This window comes from Aphelocoma coerulescens, chromosome 10 (assembly GCF_041296385.1).
Source record: "Aphelocoma coerulescens isolate FSJ_1873_10779 chromosome 10, UR_Acoe_1.0, whole genome shotgun sequence".
NCBI lineage: Eukaryota > Metazoa > Chordata > Aves > Passeriformes > Corvidae > Aphelocoma > Aphelocoma coerulescens.
The window spans coordinates 6,620,742-6,636,305 of record NC_091024.1 but is presented as its reverse complement, the minus strand read 5'-3'; the positions used below and the strand labels follow the sequence as shown (position 1 = coordinate 6,636,305).

The window sequence follows — 15,564 nt, the reverse complement described above, 5'->3', positions numbered from 1 at the left end:
ATGGCTAGAGGATCATGCTGCACTTACACTTGTCCAAAGCAATGCAGATTTTAGGCAAATAATACTTTATTCTTCCATGTATATAGCATCATAGAATTGTATAGCTTGGAAAAGACCTTTAAGGTCATCAAGTCCAACCATTAGCCAGCTCTGCTAAGACCACCACTGAACCATGTCCCTAAGTGCCACTTCTACACATCTTTTAAATGTCTCCAGGGATGGTGGCTCCACCAATTCCTTGGGCAGATGTTCCAGTGCTTGACCACCCTTTGGTGAAGAAATTTTTCCTCACATGCAGTCCGAGCCTCCCCTGGCACAACTTGAAGCAGTTTCCTCTTGTCCTGTCAGCTGTTACATTGGAGAAGAGACTGATCCCCACCTGGCCCATTGATCCAGCCTTTCCCAATCCCTCTGCTGAGCCTTCCTCCAGCAGATCAGTACTTGGTGTCATTTGCAAACTGAGAGTGCCCTTGATCCCCTCGTCCAGTTAAAGGTGTTAAACAGGACTGGCCCCAGTACTGAGCCCTGGGCAACACCAGGTGTGACTGGCTGCCAACTGGATTTCTCCATTCACCACCACGCTCTGGACCCAGCAATCAAGACAGTTTTTAATCCAGTGAGCAGCAGAATCATACACCTATCCAAGCCATGAGCAGCCAGTTTCCCCAGGAGAATGCTGTGAAACAAGGTGTCAAAGGCTTTCCTAAAGTCTCGGCAGACAACATCTGCACCCTTTTCTTCATCTGCTAAACGGGTCACCTTGTCATAGAAGGAGATCAGGTTAGTCAAGCAGGACCTGCCTTTCCTAAGTCCAGGCTGGCTGGGTGTGATCCTCTGGTTGTCCGAGGAGTGTGTCCAGATTCCCTTCTCTAGGGAATTAGGAAACACAGTTCTGACCATGGGCCAAACTTCTGGAAAGGTCTTGTGAGCCAGTCTCTCCTGGGAGATGCGATGGAAGCAGGAAAAGGATGTCCTGTAACGAGAGTATCATGGTATGTGAGTATAGGCTGTGTATTCAGAGCAAAAGATTACAGCAGCAGGCAGTTGTACACCCAGCAATTTGGGAGATGAGGAGGAGAAGCAAGGTTTCCCTTTACAGCATTTGGTATGAAATTGTGAGGAGGTTTTATAGCAGGCAACAGATAAAGCTCAGAAGAACCCCAGAGATTTGTTTGGGTGCTGGGAACTGGCTGTACTTGGGTGTCTTGTCTATGAAAAGGTTCCAGCTGTATCAAATAATCCCAAATAATCAGCCATCCATCTCCCAGATCATTAGTGCCCTCATCTTGGTGCTGCTTTTTGAATTTGTTGAAAGCTTTGAGATGGCAATTACAACCAGATGGTGAGAGAACTTGTTGGACGTGTCAAAGCACTCATATGGCAGAGCAACAAAACATGAAATGCTTCTCAGAAAAATAAAATAGGTTTGGGTTCAGGGAAAAAAGGAAAAATTTGAGGTGTGGTTTCCTCTGTGCCGGGCACTGGGGAGTGTTTGGGAAGGGTGAGAGTTTGCTGGGGAGGAATCAGCAAGATAACTGGAAACTCTGAGGTCCATATGTTGGGGCTCTACCAAGCACGTTTAAGAGTCCCAGCTGGTTCATCCCGAATAGATTTTCAACACAGAATAATTTCATTTTTGGCTGTGTTATTCACTGCCATTCATTTAATTTAGAAATGTAACGAGAGTACCTTTTGATGCTTTACTCCTCTGCCTCTAGAGGATTTATCAGATGCAGATCACCTCTAAGCCATTGGGCTTTTTTGGAAAAAGGACTCATCTCTTACAGCAATTGCATATATAATCCACAGGGCCAGTTAGGTTGTCTTCTTAAAATTGTAAATAGCTGTAACACTGTCCTTAAATTTTGTTTTCCTCTCTCTTCATTAAGAGTGTTTCAGTAATTCTTCAGTGGCCTGGGTAATTTCTGCTTTAGCTGTCTCAGTGTGGAGATAGCAAGACCATGAACAGTCTGCTATCAAACAATCCCATCCTAGCAAAAGAGATGGGATGTAATAAAAACAGTTTTCCCCCTGTTTTTATTAAACCCAAGCAAAGCAGGTTGTGTAAAGGCAAGTGTCAAAAGGACTCTTCTTTACATTCTAATGGGATATCATGACTATGGGCCCTTTTAGGAAGAAATTATCCAGAGGTTGTTTGAAATATTGGCAGAGCAGTGTAGAAACCATGTTGCTTTTTATAAAGCTGTTGTGTGTCATTATCTTCTCGTGATAATACTGGGTAGTTTTTTATTTGTAAAGCAGTGTGAGCTCACCCATGAAACATAATTTTTAAACCCATCTTTCTAAGAGTCAGAAAACAGGAGCTATGTCAGTGTTCATCTACACTTGGGAATGATTTCTCAGTAAAGGAGGAGGAGGAGAAATCCCCATGGGGAAATCCTTCTGAAATGGGTGTGCTTAGGCATGCGGGAGTTGTCCTGTAACAGTTTCATGGCAAGCAGGGATCAGGTCTTTGGGGTATTAATACTTCACTGTGGATGACCTTACTGATTGTGCAGGCTCCTTACATACAGAATTAAAGTATATATCTAGGACTTTTTAATGTTACTTGCCTCTTCTTGTAGCAATCTAAAAATTCCCACAGAACGAAACCAGACAAAAAACTGTGAGGAAGAATTTTATGATCCATGTTAGTTTTTCATTGCTGGGCCAGTTTATTTTCTCCAGTTGCTAATACTTTCCAGGTCCTGAGCATCCGAGTGAGCTTTCCATACACACACCCTCATTCCTTAGTGGATATGAGGAAAAACCTGCAGTGATTCACAGCATGCTCACAATCTACCCTAGCAGTGTTAGCCATACCTACAGTCCTTGTTGGTTCAAAGGGATAGCAGCAAACCCTGCTTTCTCTGCCAAAATATACAAATAAGGTATTAAAAGCCAAGTTACCAGTGTCTCATAAATGAATGAAACAACTGCATTGTTATTGTATGTGCCTTGGAAAGAGCTGTTCCTTGGAGATCAACACAGGATGGCAAATAGCTAATCATTGCTTTATCAAACAGTAACCATCTTGTAAATTGAGGTCCTGAAAGTAATGCTACAAAAATGCCAGAGGAAAGTTCCAGTCTGCTTGTTTGTGACTGTGAGGGTGGTTTTTACTGGTTAATGAATCCAAAGAGTGTTTGTGTGCTCTTAACTGGGGTTTCAGACTTCAGGTAATTCCACTTTCAGCTCCAGCAGTTTGGCATAAGAGTGTAATTCAGAAATGTGTGACATGGCAGTGAAGGAATTCATACACAATCCTGATACTTTAAGAGGAGTAAGAGGATGAAATCTTTTCTGTTTTTCCAGTTTGGTCTATATCTAAGTATATATATTTGTAGTAAAACACAGTACCTTGTAGTACCATGCAGATACTCTGCCCATTTCTCATCAGAATGGATAAAAGAGACTTTTAGCTGTTAATCTTAAGAAAAAACATTGTGTAAAATTGACATTGAGGTGTTCAGGTGAGGCTATTCTTGTGTAGATGGAGTGAGATTGTTGTGCAGTGCCTCACCCTCCAGTGCAGTACGTTCTCCAGCTAATTCACACAGTACAATTGTATTCCCAGCTGGTAACTAGTTTTGCCATTGTTACTTCTGTGCTTGTAATTGCACTTTGAGGTCTGCAGGTTGGCTCAGGCTGTGAGATTCCCAGATTATGGATGTTTTCCCAGCAGGGAGAGTGCAGGGGCAGAGTCTCTCTCTGGTAGAACAAGAGGAGGCAGTTGGTTGTCGCACTTGTGTTTGGTGGTGTGTGTGTAGCCACAACCTTTCCTGGTGTGGTAACCAAATGATGGCCTGAGATGCCTTGATAACTTTGATTTAGCTAATAAAATCTCCCACACAGCATTTAATAAACTATAGCCCAACCTTGGCTTTTTCACCTTTTGACATTTGATTCACTTCAGCTCCTCTTTCCAGGTGTGCTTTGGAGACTATCCCTATGGATGAATCTGCTGAGCAGATTTTTCCCCAGAGCAGGAAGTCAGCCTGTGGAAAAGTGCAGGCAATGCAGAAGGGTTTGGCAGAGACATCCTGGTAGATTTGGGCTTCGTCTGCTGGTCACCATCTGCCATCATCTACCTTTGTTCCTGTTAAAAAACCTTGGTGTGAGGGAGTCCACAAAGAGTTCGATGAAGTCTCTCTGAGAGGGGCTGTGTTGATGCATGCAAAGGACTTAAGGCCGGCTTAGTTGTTTGGAATATGGTGATGGACAGCAGATCAGCTTTGGGGATAAACCAAATAGCAGGACAGCAGTAAATACAACTGAGCATGCAGTTATTCTTAGGTGATGCCAGATGCCCATGTGTGTCTATAAATAGCCCTGTCCATAGTGTGGCCATCGTCCTGTGTGTGCTCCTGGAACCACATGGGACTGCTGCAGCAAGCAAGGGAGAGGATGGTTTCCATCCCCCTTGGTGAAGGTGTTGCAGTGCCAGTTTGGGTGTTAGGACTGCTCTCAGCCATGCTGACCCTTGCACCTGGTGACTCCTTCTTCTTCTTCCTTCTTCCAGGAGCTGAGTGTCGTGACCTGCCCTACTACTCCCTGCTCGGTGTGGGAACGACCTGAAGAACATCTTGGAGCCACCTGTACTGCTTCATGCAGTTAAAGTAAGGTTAAATGTTTTGGCAGCTCTTTCAGGCATACATGAGGATTGAGGTGAGGGGTTTGGGAGAATGGGTTTGCCCATTGTCAGGCTGGTTGTCAGCCTTAGCCTTGACAGGAGGAGGGGATGCTGATAGCAAAGCAAATACAGTGATATAAACAAATTCAACAAGTTATTTTGCCATAAAATACAGTCTCTTTGTGGTGGAAGTAGAAAAGGGATATGTGGTGTTGCCTCCTGTATCAACCACATGCCATGGTATAAAATAGCACTTAACACTTAAAACATCAGCTGTTTTCCCCTAATATTTTAAGATACAGCTTTCATGTCCCTGGGGCAGGCATATGGTTACAGCCCCAGGATTTCCACAGGAGCTGGCTGGGATCAGAGCTGAGGTGCCTCCCGGACACCACAACGGCTGTCGGTCTGTCTGCCCCGGAGCAGTCGTGTTGCTGAGGCTTCTGGGTTTGTTTTTCAGCTAACACCAGTTTCTTGGTGTGGTGAACCAGATCACAGGATGGATCTGACCTAAAAGCGATTGTATGGTTATTGCAATACTGACAGGAGCTGTTTTGACTCACGGAGTTACACCCTTTCTCTCCAAAAAGGCTTGAGTGTGTAAAAACTGTTAGCCTGAAGCAAAGAAACTGCCAGAGTCTTGCCTGGAAATGGGTGCTTGCCATGTGTGAGCTCTGTCAAGGGAGGGAGGGAGGAAAACCACGGCAAGCTGCCTCTTTTCTCTTCCCACTGTCCCTAACCTGTTTACCTTCTGCAGTGCCTCATATTTTCCATGGTTTTGCCTACAAGACCAGGGCTTTAACAAGACTGAGTCCAAATCATTTGGTGTTACTGAGCTGTGGCAACAGCTGGGTGGATTAATCATAAACTGTTGTTACTTGTAGAAAGACAAGTATGTTATTGCAATTTATTTGGGTTTTCCTTTTTTCAGTGTGGTTGAGTAGGGGAATTATACCTATTTTCAGACCTTGAGAAAGAAATGAAGTCCTTGGCAAGATTATGAATGGAACCTGGTTTATCAGGAATAAGTGGCTTGCTGAGAGCTGGCCTCCAAGTTCATCATGTTTGAAGGAGGAATGCATGACACCAGCTGCACAGATGCAGTATGTGGCGTGATTTGTCATAGTGTTTCTTAACTTTCTGCTAATTTTGGGAGCGTGGTGAGTTGCAGCAAGCAGTGCTCACTGCTGAGGAACATGCCAGACCCTTTCTGGAGTGACCAAGGGGGATGACTTTTTGCACACAGGCACAGCAGCGAAATTTCTGGGGCAGTCTAGCACAGGCAGCAAGAGCTTCTCACCTGAAGACCTGCCTGGGAACCAGCCTCTGCCTCACATCTGATTTCTGGGTGTGCCTCCTCTGAAGGATCTGGGAAAAAAAGAAGGGCTAATTTGGAGTTCAGGAGCAGCATTCTCATACCCTTTCCTTTTTCTGCCTGCTGGTCTAGTATTTCCATAATTGTGCTTATAGTGGCAACCTTTTCATTTCATTCATAAAGTGGTTACTACTTAATGAACTTCATGTTAATGAGCTCTGTAACATTTAAAATAGCTGCATAACTTGAAAAAAAGAAAAAAGCCATCAGCAATGAAGGGACGGATTTCCACTCCCTGAGCTTAATCCTGTGTTATAACATAATTGTGGAGAGTTGCCTGGCTGGGAACAGCTGCACAGCGTGGGCTCTCGCTTCTGCAGAGCTCCTTGTCCCTGAGCTGGGGTAATAAATGATTTACTGGGGAGGCTGGGACCTGTGAGCACTTAACCCATTCTATTCCTGAGGGACCAGCCTGGAAGGCCACTTTGTAGAGGCAGTGCAAAGAAACAATTTCGGGCGTCTGCAAAATGTGGGGTTTTGCATATGAGCGAGCTGCAGAAAGGCTCAGGTGCAAAAGGTGCGGTACTGGAACTGGGCACAAACCGTGCTTACTTGGATTTTCACTATTTGATGCTTTAATTTATTTAAAAATGGGGCTTGAATACGTGTTCTCTCTTTTCTGGGCTAGGGATGTAATACTTTTCTGTTGCTTTGGGTTTTACTTCCTGTGGGATATTCCCTGGATGCAGTGCAAATACAGTGTCCTGTGAACAGAGCCCTTATTTTTCTCACTGGGAATACCACACCAAGTGACTCCATTGTTGCAATTACTGCGTGAATGATGTACATTTTTTGAGCCTGTTGTGCCTCAGAAAGGATGTTTCAGCAAAATGAGCATGTTCTCTCACTGCCTAAAGTATATGTTTAGAGAAGAACATTTTTCCCGTAGTTTTGTGAGTTGAAAGAAGAGGAACAATTACAAAGAAACAATTTGTAATTTTGCAGTGTGAGATGTGGTCAGGCTGTGCCACAGAAAGTGAGGTTAGCACAGGTACTCCTGTAGGAAACCTAAGTGTACTAGTTTGAAAACAAACCAGTGGGAGATTGCAAGTCAGAGTTATAATTTAATAGGAAAATTAAAATAAATAGTGCAAGAACAGTGACAGAGTCAGGATACAACCTGACACCCTGCTAGTCATGGTGGTGGTAGCAGTCCAGATGAAGTGGTCCTGTTGAAGGGTCTGGTCTTCACCTGAAGGTCCAGTGGTAGCTCTTGTCCTCTGGGAATCCAGTAAGGGCTACTTGTGCTGCTCCAAACCCCAGATTAGATCCAGGTGTGAACACTTGGCTCCTCCCACTGGGTGGAGCACCTCACAATGGGCTGATGTAATTCTATGAGTCACGTGGTGGGTCCTTGATTGCCCACAGAGATAACACCTGGAGGGAGTTATCAAGGATGAGTCATGGGAGGTGCCCCACCCACTTTAACAGCTTGTGAAGATGATAAGAGAATACATATTCTCTTACATAGATATATGGATATTGGTTACATCCTGCATTGTAACTGAGGTCAACAAGTTTGTGATGAAATTTGCTGGAGTAAAGTGTAAGTGAGCCTTTTCCTGAGTAAGTCTGTGGTGCCTGGGGCCACAGTGGCAGCATTTGCAAAACAGAGGCTAAATGGAAAAGTGATTCTGATGTATTCTTCAGAGAAGAAAAGCACATTAAAATGTTGGGCACTGAAGCTACTAAGACCAAAATGCAAGTGGAAACATATCTTGCATCTTGGTCCTGATGCCATTTTTTTCCAACCTGTGTCTAGAACTCTCTGTTGAATTAAGGTTGGTGCATGCCTTTTTTTAAAATACACAGTGGGTTTGTAAATGGTAGGAAATATCTAATATTTTAATATCTGTGCATGTTGCTTTGAGTGTCTTGGGTTGTTTTCTACTTCAAGCCTGTGTTTTTGGGAATCCAGTACAAGTGCTGTGGTTTGGGAAGCACAGAGGTCTTAACTGCTCAGCTCCAGGGCTTGGGGATGTTGTTTATTTTACTGAAACCACCATTACTCGGCATCAGTCCGGGTTTTCCTCTGAATCCATTCCGTACACCTGGAAAAATCCAGTCCGGGTTTTCCTTAGAATCCATTCCGTACTCCGGGAAAAATCCAGTCCGGGTTTTCCCAAGAATCCATTCCGTACTCCGGGAAAAATCCAGTCCGGGTTTTCCTCCGAGTCCATTCCGTACTCCGGGAAAAATCCAGTCCGGGTTTTCCCAAGAATCCATTCCGTACTCCGGGAAAAATCCAGTCCGGGTTTTCCTCCGAGTCCATTCCGTACTCCGGGAAAAGTCCAGTCCGGGTTTTCCTCCGAGTCCATTCCGTACTCCGGGAAAAATCCAGTCCGGGTTTTCCCAAGAATCCATTCCGTACTCCGGGAAAAATCCAGTCCGGGTTTTCCTCCGAGTCCATTCCGTACTCCGGGAAAAATCCAGTCCGGGTTTTCCCAAGAATCCATTCCGTACTCCGGGAAAAATCCAGTCCGGGTTTTCCTCCGAGTCCATTCCGTACTCCGGGAAAAGTCCAGTCCGGGTTTTTCCAAGAATCCATTCCGTACTCCGGGAAAAATCCAGTCCGGGTTTTCCTTAGAATCCATTCCGTACTCCGGGGGAAGTCCAGTCCGGGTTTTCCCCCGTGCCGCATTGTTGGCTGCCACGAGGCTTCCCGTGCCGGGTGGGAGCGGGGCAGGGGAGGGGGATTTTTATTTACCTGTTCTTGTGTTGTTTGGCTTTCAGGGCAGCTCATGTGCAGTCCAGGTCTCACAGCAGGGCCAGTTATTCTCACTGCATTCTTCTGTATCTGATACAGCGAGTTCTTCCTGCCCAAAAATGTAGGAATGGCTCTCCGGGGCTCAGAGCAGCCATTGGCTTGGAAACTGTGCTCCTCCAATAATAGGAGAAAACAAAGTTTAGCCTCTTGTCTTTTGTTTTGTTGTTTGTTTTTTTTTTTTCCTCCTCATTTTTAAACTTGAAGTAGTCCAACTTACTGACTATATTAGGGTCCCTGTGAATTGGTTTGGTTATGACCAGTATGATCTGCCTTTTGTTTTTCCTCTTCTTACTGGATTAAAGGTTTTTAAATTTTTTCGGAGGCTGCTCCCTGCCTGTCCATTGGTTTGAGAAATCCAATTGTCTAGAAACCTAAATTAGTCTTTTGCTGATGCAAAGTAGTCATTCAGGCTTATCTGTCACTCAGATTTTCTCCTATGTTTTTGCCAAAGAACTTCCTAACAAGATGAAATAAAATATCTTCCAAACCTGCCTGGCTCCTTGCAAACTAAGTTTGCATCCTAGAAAAATTGGAATGACATGTGCATTATGAACCAAGGAATCACTTTTAAGTGACGGATGTAAAGGCCATCTAGTAAGAGAAGAGGGGGAAAAAATCTTCCTGCAGAAAGTATTCCTATGATGTTTTGACAAGACCAGGTGTTCAGCAGTGTCGCCTTATTTCACTGCTGCTGCTGTGCACTTCTCTTGCCAAAAAAACCCCAACAAAAACTGTCATGGGTTTGAATTCACAGGGAATTGGTCTATAGCAGTGAGAAATCCTAAAAATCTGTATGTGAAGTGAGCTTAAAAGGTTGGGGTTTTTTTCAAGCATGGTTTGATTCCCATAAGATACAATAAATGCTCTTGTCGGGGTAATGTTTTTGTGCTCCTGTTCAGGACACCCAGGTTCAGAGCAGGAGAGAGAGGCTCAGGTAGATCTTGAGGGCGATTGGCAGGGCTTGTGCATGGTTTGGTTTTGTTTCTATTTTCTCTTTTCTTTTTGAGCTCTCAGTAGGACTGGCATTGCCAGGAGCATGTTGTGTAGGGCACAAGTGAGGATTATTTGTAGAGCTGTTCTTGGAGCTCACCTGGCCAAATGGCAGCTAGTGCTACTAATCCTCTCTTTTTTTGAGTAAGTCAGTCTTTGTAAGAGCTGAAAATACAGTGAAAACTATCAGGCATAACCATTTTGAGGTGTTCTTTTACAAAGGGGAATCTCAAGGCTGAAAATAGGCATGAATTGGATTAGATTTAAAACGCTTGAAAAATACTTGTCAGTCCACTGGCTGCCTCAGAGGACCTTTTGCAGAGGGGCTGTTTTGATGCACAAGCTTGGCAGGTCGCTCTGGTATTTTAAAGCAACTGGCACAAAAACATTTTGTAAAATAAGGAGAGCATGTGAGGGAGCAAGGATAGCTGGAATCAGCTAAGAGAACTTAGGCTGTGGTTTAATTTCTGTCTCACTCAAGGCAAACTGTGGGATTTGGAAAGGAAAAAAGTATGAACAGGATCCTGCGTTTTTTGTGTGAAAAGCAGAGTGGTATTTCATCTATTTTAAAAAGGGCTTGAAGTATTTGCAGAGCATTACCAGTTCTGCAGACATGAGTAACTGCAGAAATTCCATTTTTAATTGTTTTGCATTCCTTCATCTTAGGATCCTGGATCTCTTAATACACACATTAAATGAAAACTTAGAACTTTTGTTTAGAGTGAATATTTTCTGCTGGAATGGAGGAACTAATGCGAGAGAAATTCTGGTTCAACTGATTCAAAGCTCAGTATAAGAAACTTTCACGAGGTTATAGAGAAATTCCAGGGACAGACCTGAAAGAGGAAAGATTCTTGACTAAAACAGCTTTTGCAGAATGACTAATGGTAGATTTTGATTATGAAAAATGCTAGTGCAGAACCATGAGCATCATATATTCTGGCAGTTTTTCCTTCAGAGCAATTTTGATTGTTTTCTATATAGTTTTGAAATGTTTTCTTTAACAAATAACCCAGCAAAAGGGGTAAAAAATGACACCAAATTACCTTGGACAAGGTAGTAGTTGGATTTCTTGAGCAGCAGAGAGAAGTACAAATGTTTGTAAATGATTTTTCATGGAGGAGTGGGGGAATTGGTGGAAGGATTTCAATTAAGGATTGATAGTTGTTATAAAAAGCAGATATGAAGTGAGGATTGCTAGGAGGAAAGATGAACTGAGATGGACATAAAGGGGAAGAGAAAAAGTGATTATTGAAAAAAGGAATGTGTGGGTGCTAAAGCAACTTAAAAAGAAGTACCTAAAATTTTATGAAAAATAACTTAAACTTGGTTTTTCTTTTTTTTTTTCAGTGTTCTGAGGTCATGAAACTTAATCCACAGCAAGCTCCATTGTATGTGAGTACAAATTAAAACACTTTTTTTGCCTCTCCTCCTATTCACACAAAAAAAACACTTCCCATCAACTTTTTGGAGATGCTGCTGCTTTTCTCCTTGCTCCCTAAGGAGTTTATTTGTATTAATTCAATTGCAAATGCTCAGTGGTAGTGCTCTCAGGTAAGTCACAGAGCTCCTCTGGCTTTCCAGCAGACTGTTTTAAGTGAGTTTTGAGGCACATAAAGCTGTCTCTGTGCAGGTATCCCTCGCTTTTATTTTTCCTCCCCAAAGCGTGCTGAGAGTGCGTGGCTGCGCTCGTGTGACTTGATGTGTTGAGAGGTGGTGAGAAAAAATTGCTTGTGTGGAAAACAGGGCATTCCAGTGTGCAGGGCTTGCCCACTGCGATAATATTTTTGTGTTTGGAGTTTTAAACGTGGCAGGGAGGACCTGGAGGCAGCGAAGGGCTCGGCTGCAGCGGGAGATGGTTTACGTCAGCCTCTCAGAGCTCGTAACCTCCACGGCTCCATTAATAAGGAACAAGCTTCCCCTGGCTCTTGAATAGCAGCTTTGTTGCAGAACATGGGGACTGTCAAATTAGACCTGGATGTGCGGGGGTGTGTGAGCGAGTGTTAAATCTGTGCCAAAGCTGCCAGCCAGGTTGGTAACTGTTTGCTTTCCACATTGCCTTGCCATGCTCCGAGCAGGCTGAGCTCACGGTCCTGCCCACAGACCTCGCCAACGGGGGCAGAGCTGGATGTGAGGATGGAAAACTGGAAGGGAAAATTGCTTACAAGTGTGGCTTTTAAGGGGAAGGAAGGAGAAACATTCAGGACTGGTGATAGACCTGTATCTTGGAGAGTGTTGCATGTTGTAAATAATGGATCGTATTGACCTTTAATGCCATGGAGGCTTTAAATTTTGCCTACCTTTAATTACCAACTAGAAGTTTGCATTGGAATTTATTCTCTACCCACTGTCCTAAGTCTGTGCTTGAAGCAAGATTAAAACACTACATAGTGTGACCTGATTTTGTGAGAGTAGCTTTCTAGGAGTACAGCATATCCTGAATTTTGAAACCAATTGATGCCTGAATTTTGTTAAATTTCAAGCCTACTGAATGTACATTGACTTTGAAGAAACTTAATTTAAACTTAGGACACATTAAGAGAGAATGGAACTTCTGTGCAAATACATGATGGAATTGCTACAGTAGAAACACATGAATGATGGAATGCAGAATAAAATTATCCTTATGTCATTTGAACAGTGTGTGACTTATCTAATCTGGAGTCTTTGTTTTCTCAGTCTTATCTACTGAATTAGTTTATTTTCCCACTGTTTTGTGTGGGGCTTTATTGAATATGTAATACTGAAGTGGCACACTTAGAAGTCCTCATCCCCACATGACATAGAACTGGGCTGAGGTCAAATGTAGCCTGGTGTAAAATAATGATTATATGTCACTGGTTATAGTGTTTCTTTGCAATGCAAATGAGTTACATTATTAATACATCAGTGACTCCCTTTTCTCTCCCCCTCCCCTGGCCAGGTCTACACAAATCAGCTCCCTTTCAAAACAAACAAATTGTGGTAGCTTAAGGAAATTTGAAAGGTCAAGATTTAGTCTTTCTGTTTGCTCTCAGTCTAAATGCTTTGTACATTTTCAGATCAGTTTTGTTTTCCATGTGTTGCTAATTGACAGCTCATCTGAGGGTGGTTAGGTGCCAGCAGAACACAGAGAAAAGGATATCTTCCTGGTATTTTTATTTTTCTAAAGGCAAGCACAGCAGTCTTGTGGCCTGGCCGTTGGGAGGCAAATAACAAACCTCACCACATTCCTCCTGCAAAGGGATGGCAACTCCATTTTTTACATACAGGCTCCTAGATCTCGTTTCAGGTAACTGAGAACAGTATCCTGTGAATTCCTCCATAAGGAATTTCATTTCTCTAAATGACTGGAAGCAACAGGCAATACTGACATGTCAGAGGATTCCCCTGTCTTTGTCTACTCTCAGGAAAATATGCTTCTCCCACACTTGACCCTTTTGTTTTTGACACCTCTGCATCCTTGACACTCTTCCTCTTTTAAGCTAATATCTTAGAGTAAGGATTATACAATTCTGTTTGTTATTTTACTAAATCTGCCATGAGTTTCATCCTGAGAGATCCAGTAGATAGTTGTTTTCATCAGCAGCATTACTGAACTCCTTTTAGGAGGAGAAAGTAAAAAATGACGTCTCCAGTTCAGTTCCTGGAAGCCAGTTAGAGAGCTGGAGCATATTTTATCCTATCTGATAATTACCAGGTAGACCAGATTAACACTTCGTAATTAAGAAGAGGGGTTTGGGAACCTGAGATGTCCAGTGTACTTGGGGCCAAAGTTTTTTGGGTGATGGAAGAGATGGCACTTCCATGTACACACCAATAGAGGGATGAAGATTCTTGTGTTACTCAAATCAGCGTGCATAAAAGGAAGGAAGACCACATCCTGTATCCTTTGTGGTACTTTCTTTTGGCTGCTTGGAGTTCTATTTACCTCTTCTGTAAAAATCATCTGTCCCACCTCTGCAGAGCTTGTGGCCACTGAGAGGTCCTGGAGTCTAATGGCCCTTGTAAGTGTGAAGATTAAGAAATAAGCTGGAAAACACATCCTGTAATAATGAGTATTGTGTTTTTGTGATTCAGTGTCTAATTTAAGCCTTGCCTGATTGTTCTCTTGTTGATGAGGTTGCCAGGAACTGGAGCTCAGCATTGGTGCAGGTTTGGGCTGGGACAGCTGCTCAGCCTTTGCTCTGCAAACAGCTGGCTCCTGTCCCCTAGGAGCCAGGTCCCCCATCACATGTGTCCCCCAGAGCTGTTGTTACCTCCACTAACGAGCTGTTTAAGGAGCTCTCCTGGCCCTGGAGCTGGGAGCTGCTCACAGCAGTGCAGTCATGGGGCAGAGGAGCTGGTGCCAGGAGAGATAGGGCAGGGAAGTGTTCCCCAGTTTAGCTCGGGTGCGATAGCACGATGCTGGTGCTCACATGGGCTGGAGGGCAGGCAGCTCCCCCACCCCTACCACTGTCAGCAAGGAATTGCATTTAGAAAGGGTGGTGGGACTTAGCAGAGCCTGTGGCTGAATGTTGTGGGGTGAATTTGAAATAAAAATGTTCAAACCCTCTTCCTTAAGATGTATTCATTTCTTCAGCTGCAAAAAAAAGTCCATGTGGCTTAGCAGTCCTGTGGTTATCTGCCTCAGACTGCAGTTGGGAACATCTTTATTGATGTACAGACACTGGATTAAATCCAAGACTAACTTTACTCACATCCCTCTTGTATTTCAGTGCTGTCCTGTTGATAAGAGAATTCTTATCAGGCACAGTGTAGTGGATGAAGGACAGTATTTCAAACCTTATTTGTGGTCTGCCTGGGACTTGTGCTCTGCAAGCCCAGGGTCTCAAAGCTGAAGGACCAAGCTGTTCTGTTTGCTGGCAGGGCTGGGGTGGAACAGGAGGATGGGAGGTGGGAAGTAATGAACTTCAGTTTTGTTTGTTTTTCTTAAGTGCTTGCAATGACCTCACTGGTCATCATCTTTTTATAGAAGTTGTACCTCCCTATCACCAAAAGTCAAATTTTTTTTTGTAAGGTACTTCCTAGCTCTTGTCACTGATGTATTGGGCTATCCAGATCATCTAGGAGCAGGGAAAAAAAGGATTAACAATGCTTTAAACAATGGAGGTTTATTATTAGGTGACCTTTTTATTGTTGTGATTCATTAACTTTCTGTTTATAGATGAAATTGTTTACGTTAGTCACTTAGATTCAGCTCCACTGTTTGCAACATCCATGGGAGAGCGCTTTGCAAATTTGAAGTGTTGATTTTTTTAGAAACATTATCATTAATTGAGACTCCAGCAGATTATTCAGCAGGAGATTTAATTACAAAAGGATCAAGGCTTGCAAGCCGTGTCCTTATTTCTACCCAAACTTTAATAAATATTGACCACACTTGGAGGAATGATCAAAGTCGTGTCTTTAGCTGCATAGAGTGCCTGAAAATCTCCCTTCAGAAGTGATGTGCATGGCTTCTGATTTCAGCCACTGCTGGCTGTGGGGTCTTTGTAGAATTATTGATCATATTTGTAACCCAGTCGCATCTCCTACATCTCTGAAATCAATGTTGGTTTGGGGTTTTTTTAAGAAAAAATTACCTGAGAGCAGTATTGAGTATGAATGTTTTGGAAAAGCACTGGGGTGACATGCAGGGAGTGCATTGGGAAACATTAAGCTCATCTACTCTTGATTGCAACCAAGGTTACAGCCTTAGATCTGCCTTTAAGACGGGAATGGTTTTTCATGGTGATAATGATCAGTGGGTGTGAAATGGAAAAGATTAGCAGCTGGAGAAGCATGATGTATTGCTGCAAACTTTTTTCCTTTTTCCTT

At 43.3% G+C, this 15,564-nt stretch overlaps 1 protein-coding gene across 7 annotated transcripts in view; it reads left to right on the top strand.

Moving 5' to 3' along the window:
• The window catches only part of AKAP13 (A-kinase anchoring protein 13), a 206,373-nt gene that overhangs the window by 43,766 nt on the left and 147,043 nt on the right, over positions 1 to 15,564 (top strand). For all 7 annotated transcript variants that reach the window (XM_069026211.1, XM_069026215.1, XM_069026214.1 and 4 more), the window contains exons 3-4: positions 4,523 to 4,619; positions 11,116 to 11,160. In XM_069026211.1, coding sequence (XP_068882312.1) covers positions 11,128 to 11,160 — 33 coding nt within the window. In that variant the 5' untranslated portion in view covers positions 4,523 to 4,619; positions 11,116 to 11,127. The remainder of the gene's footprint in view (positions 1 to 4,522; positions 4,620 to 11,115; positions 11,161 to 15,564) is intronic.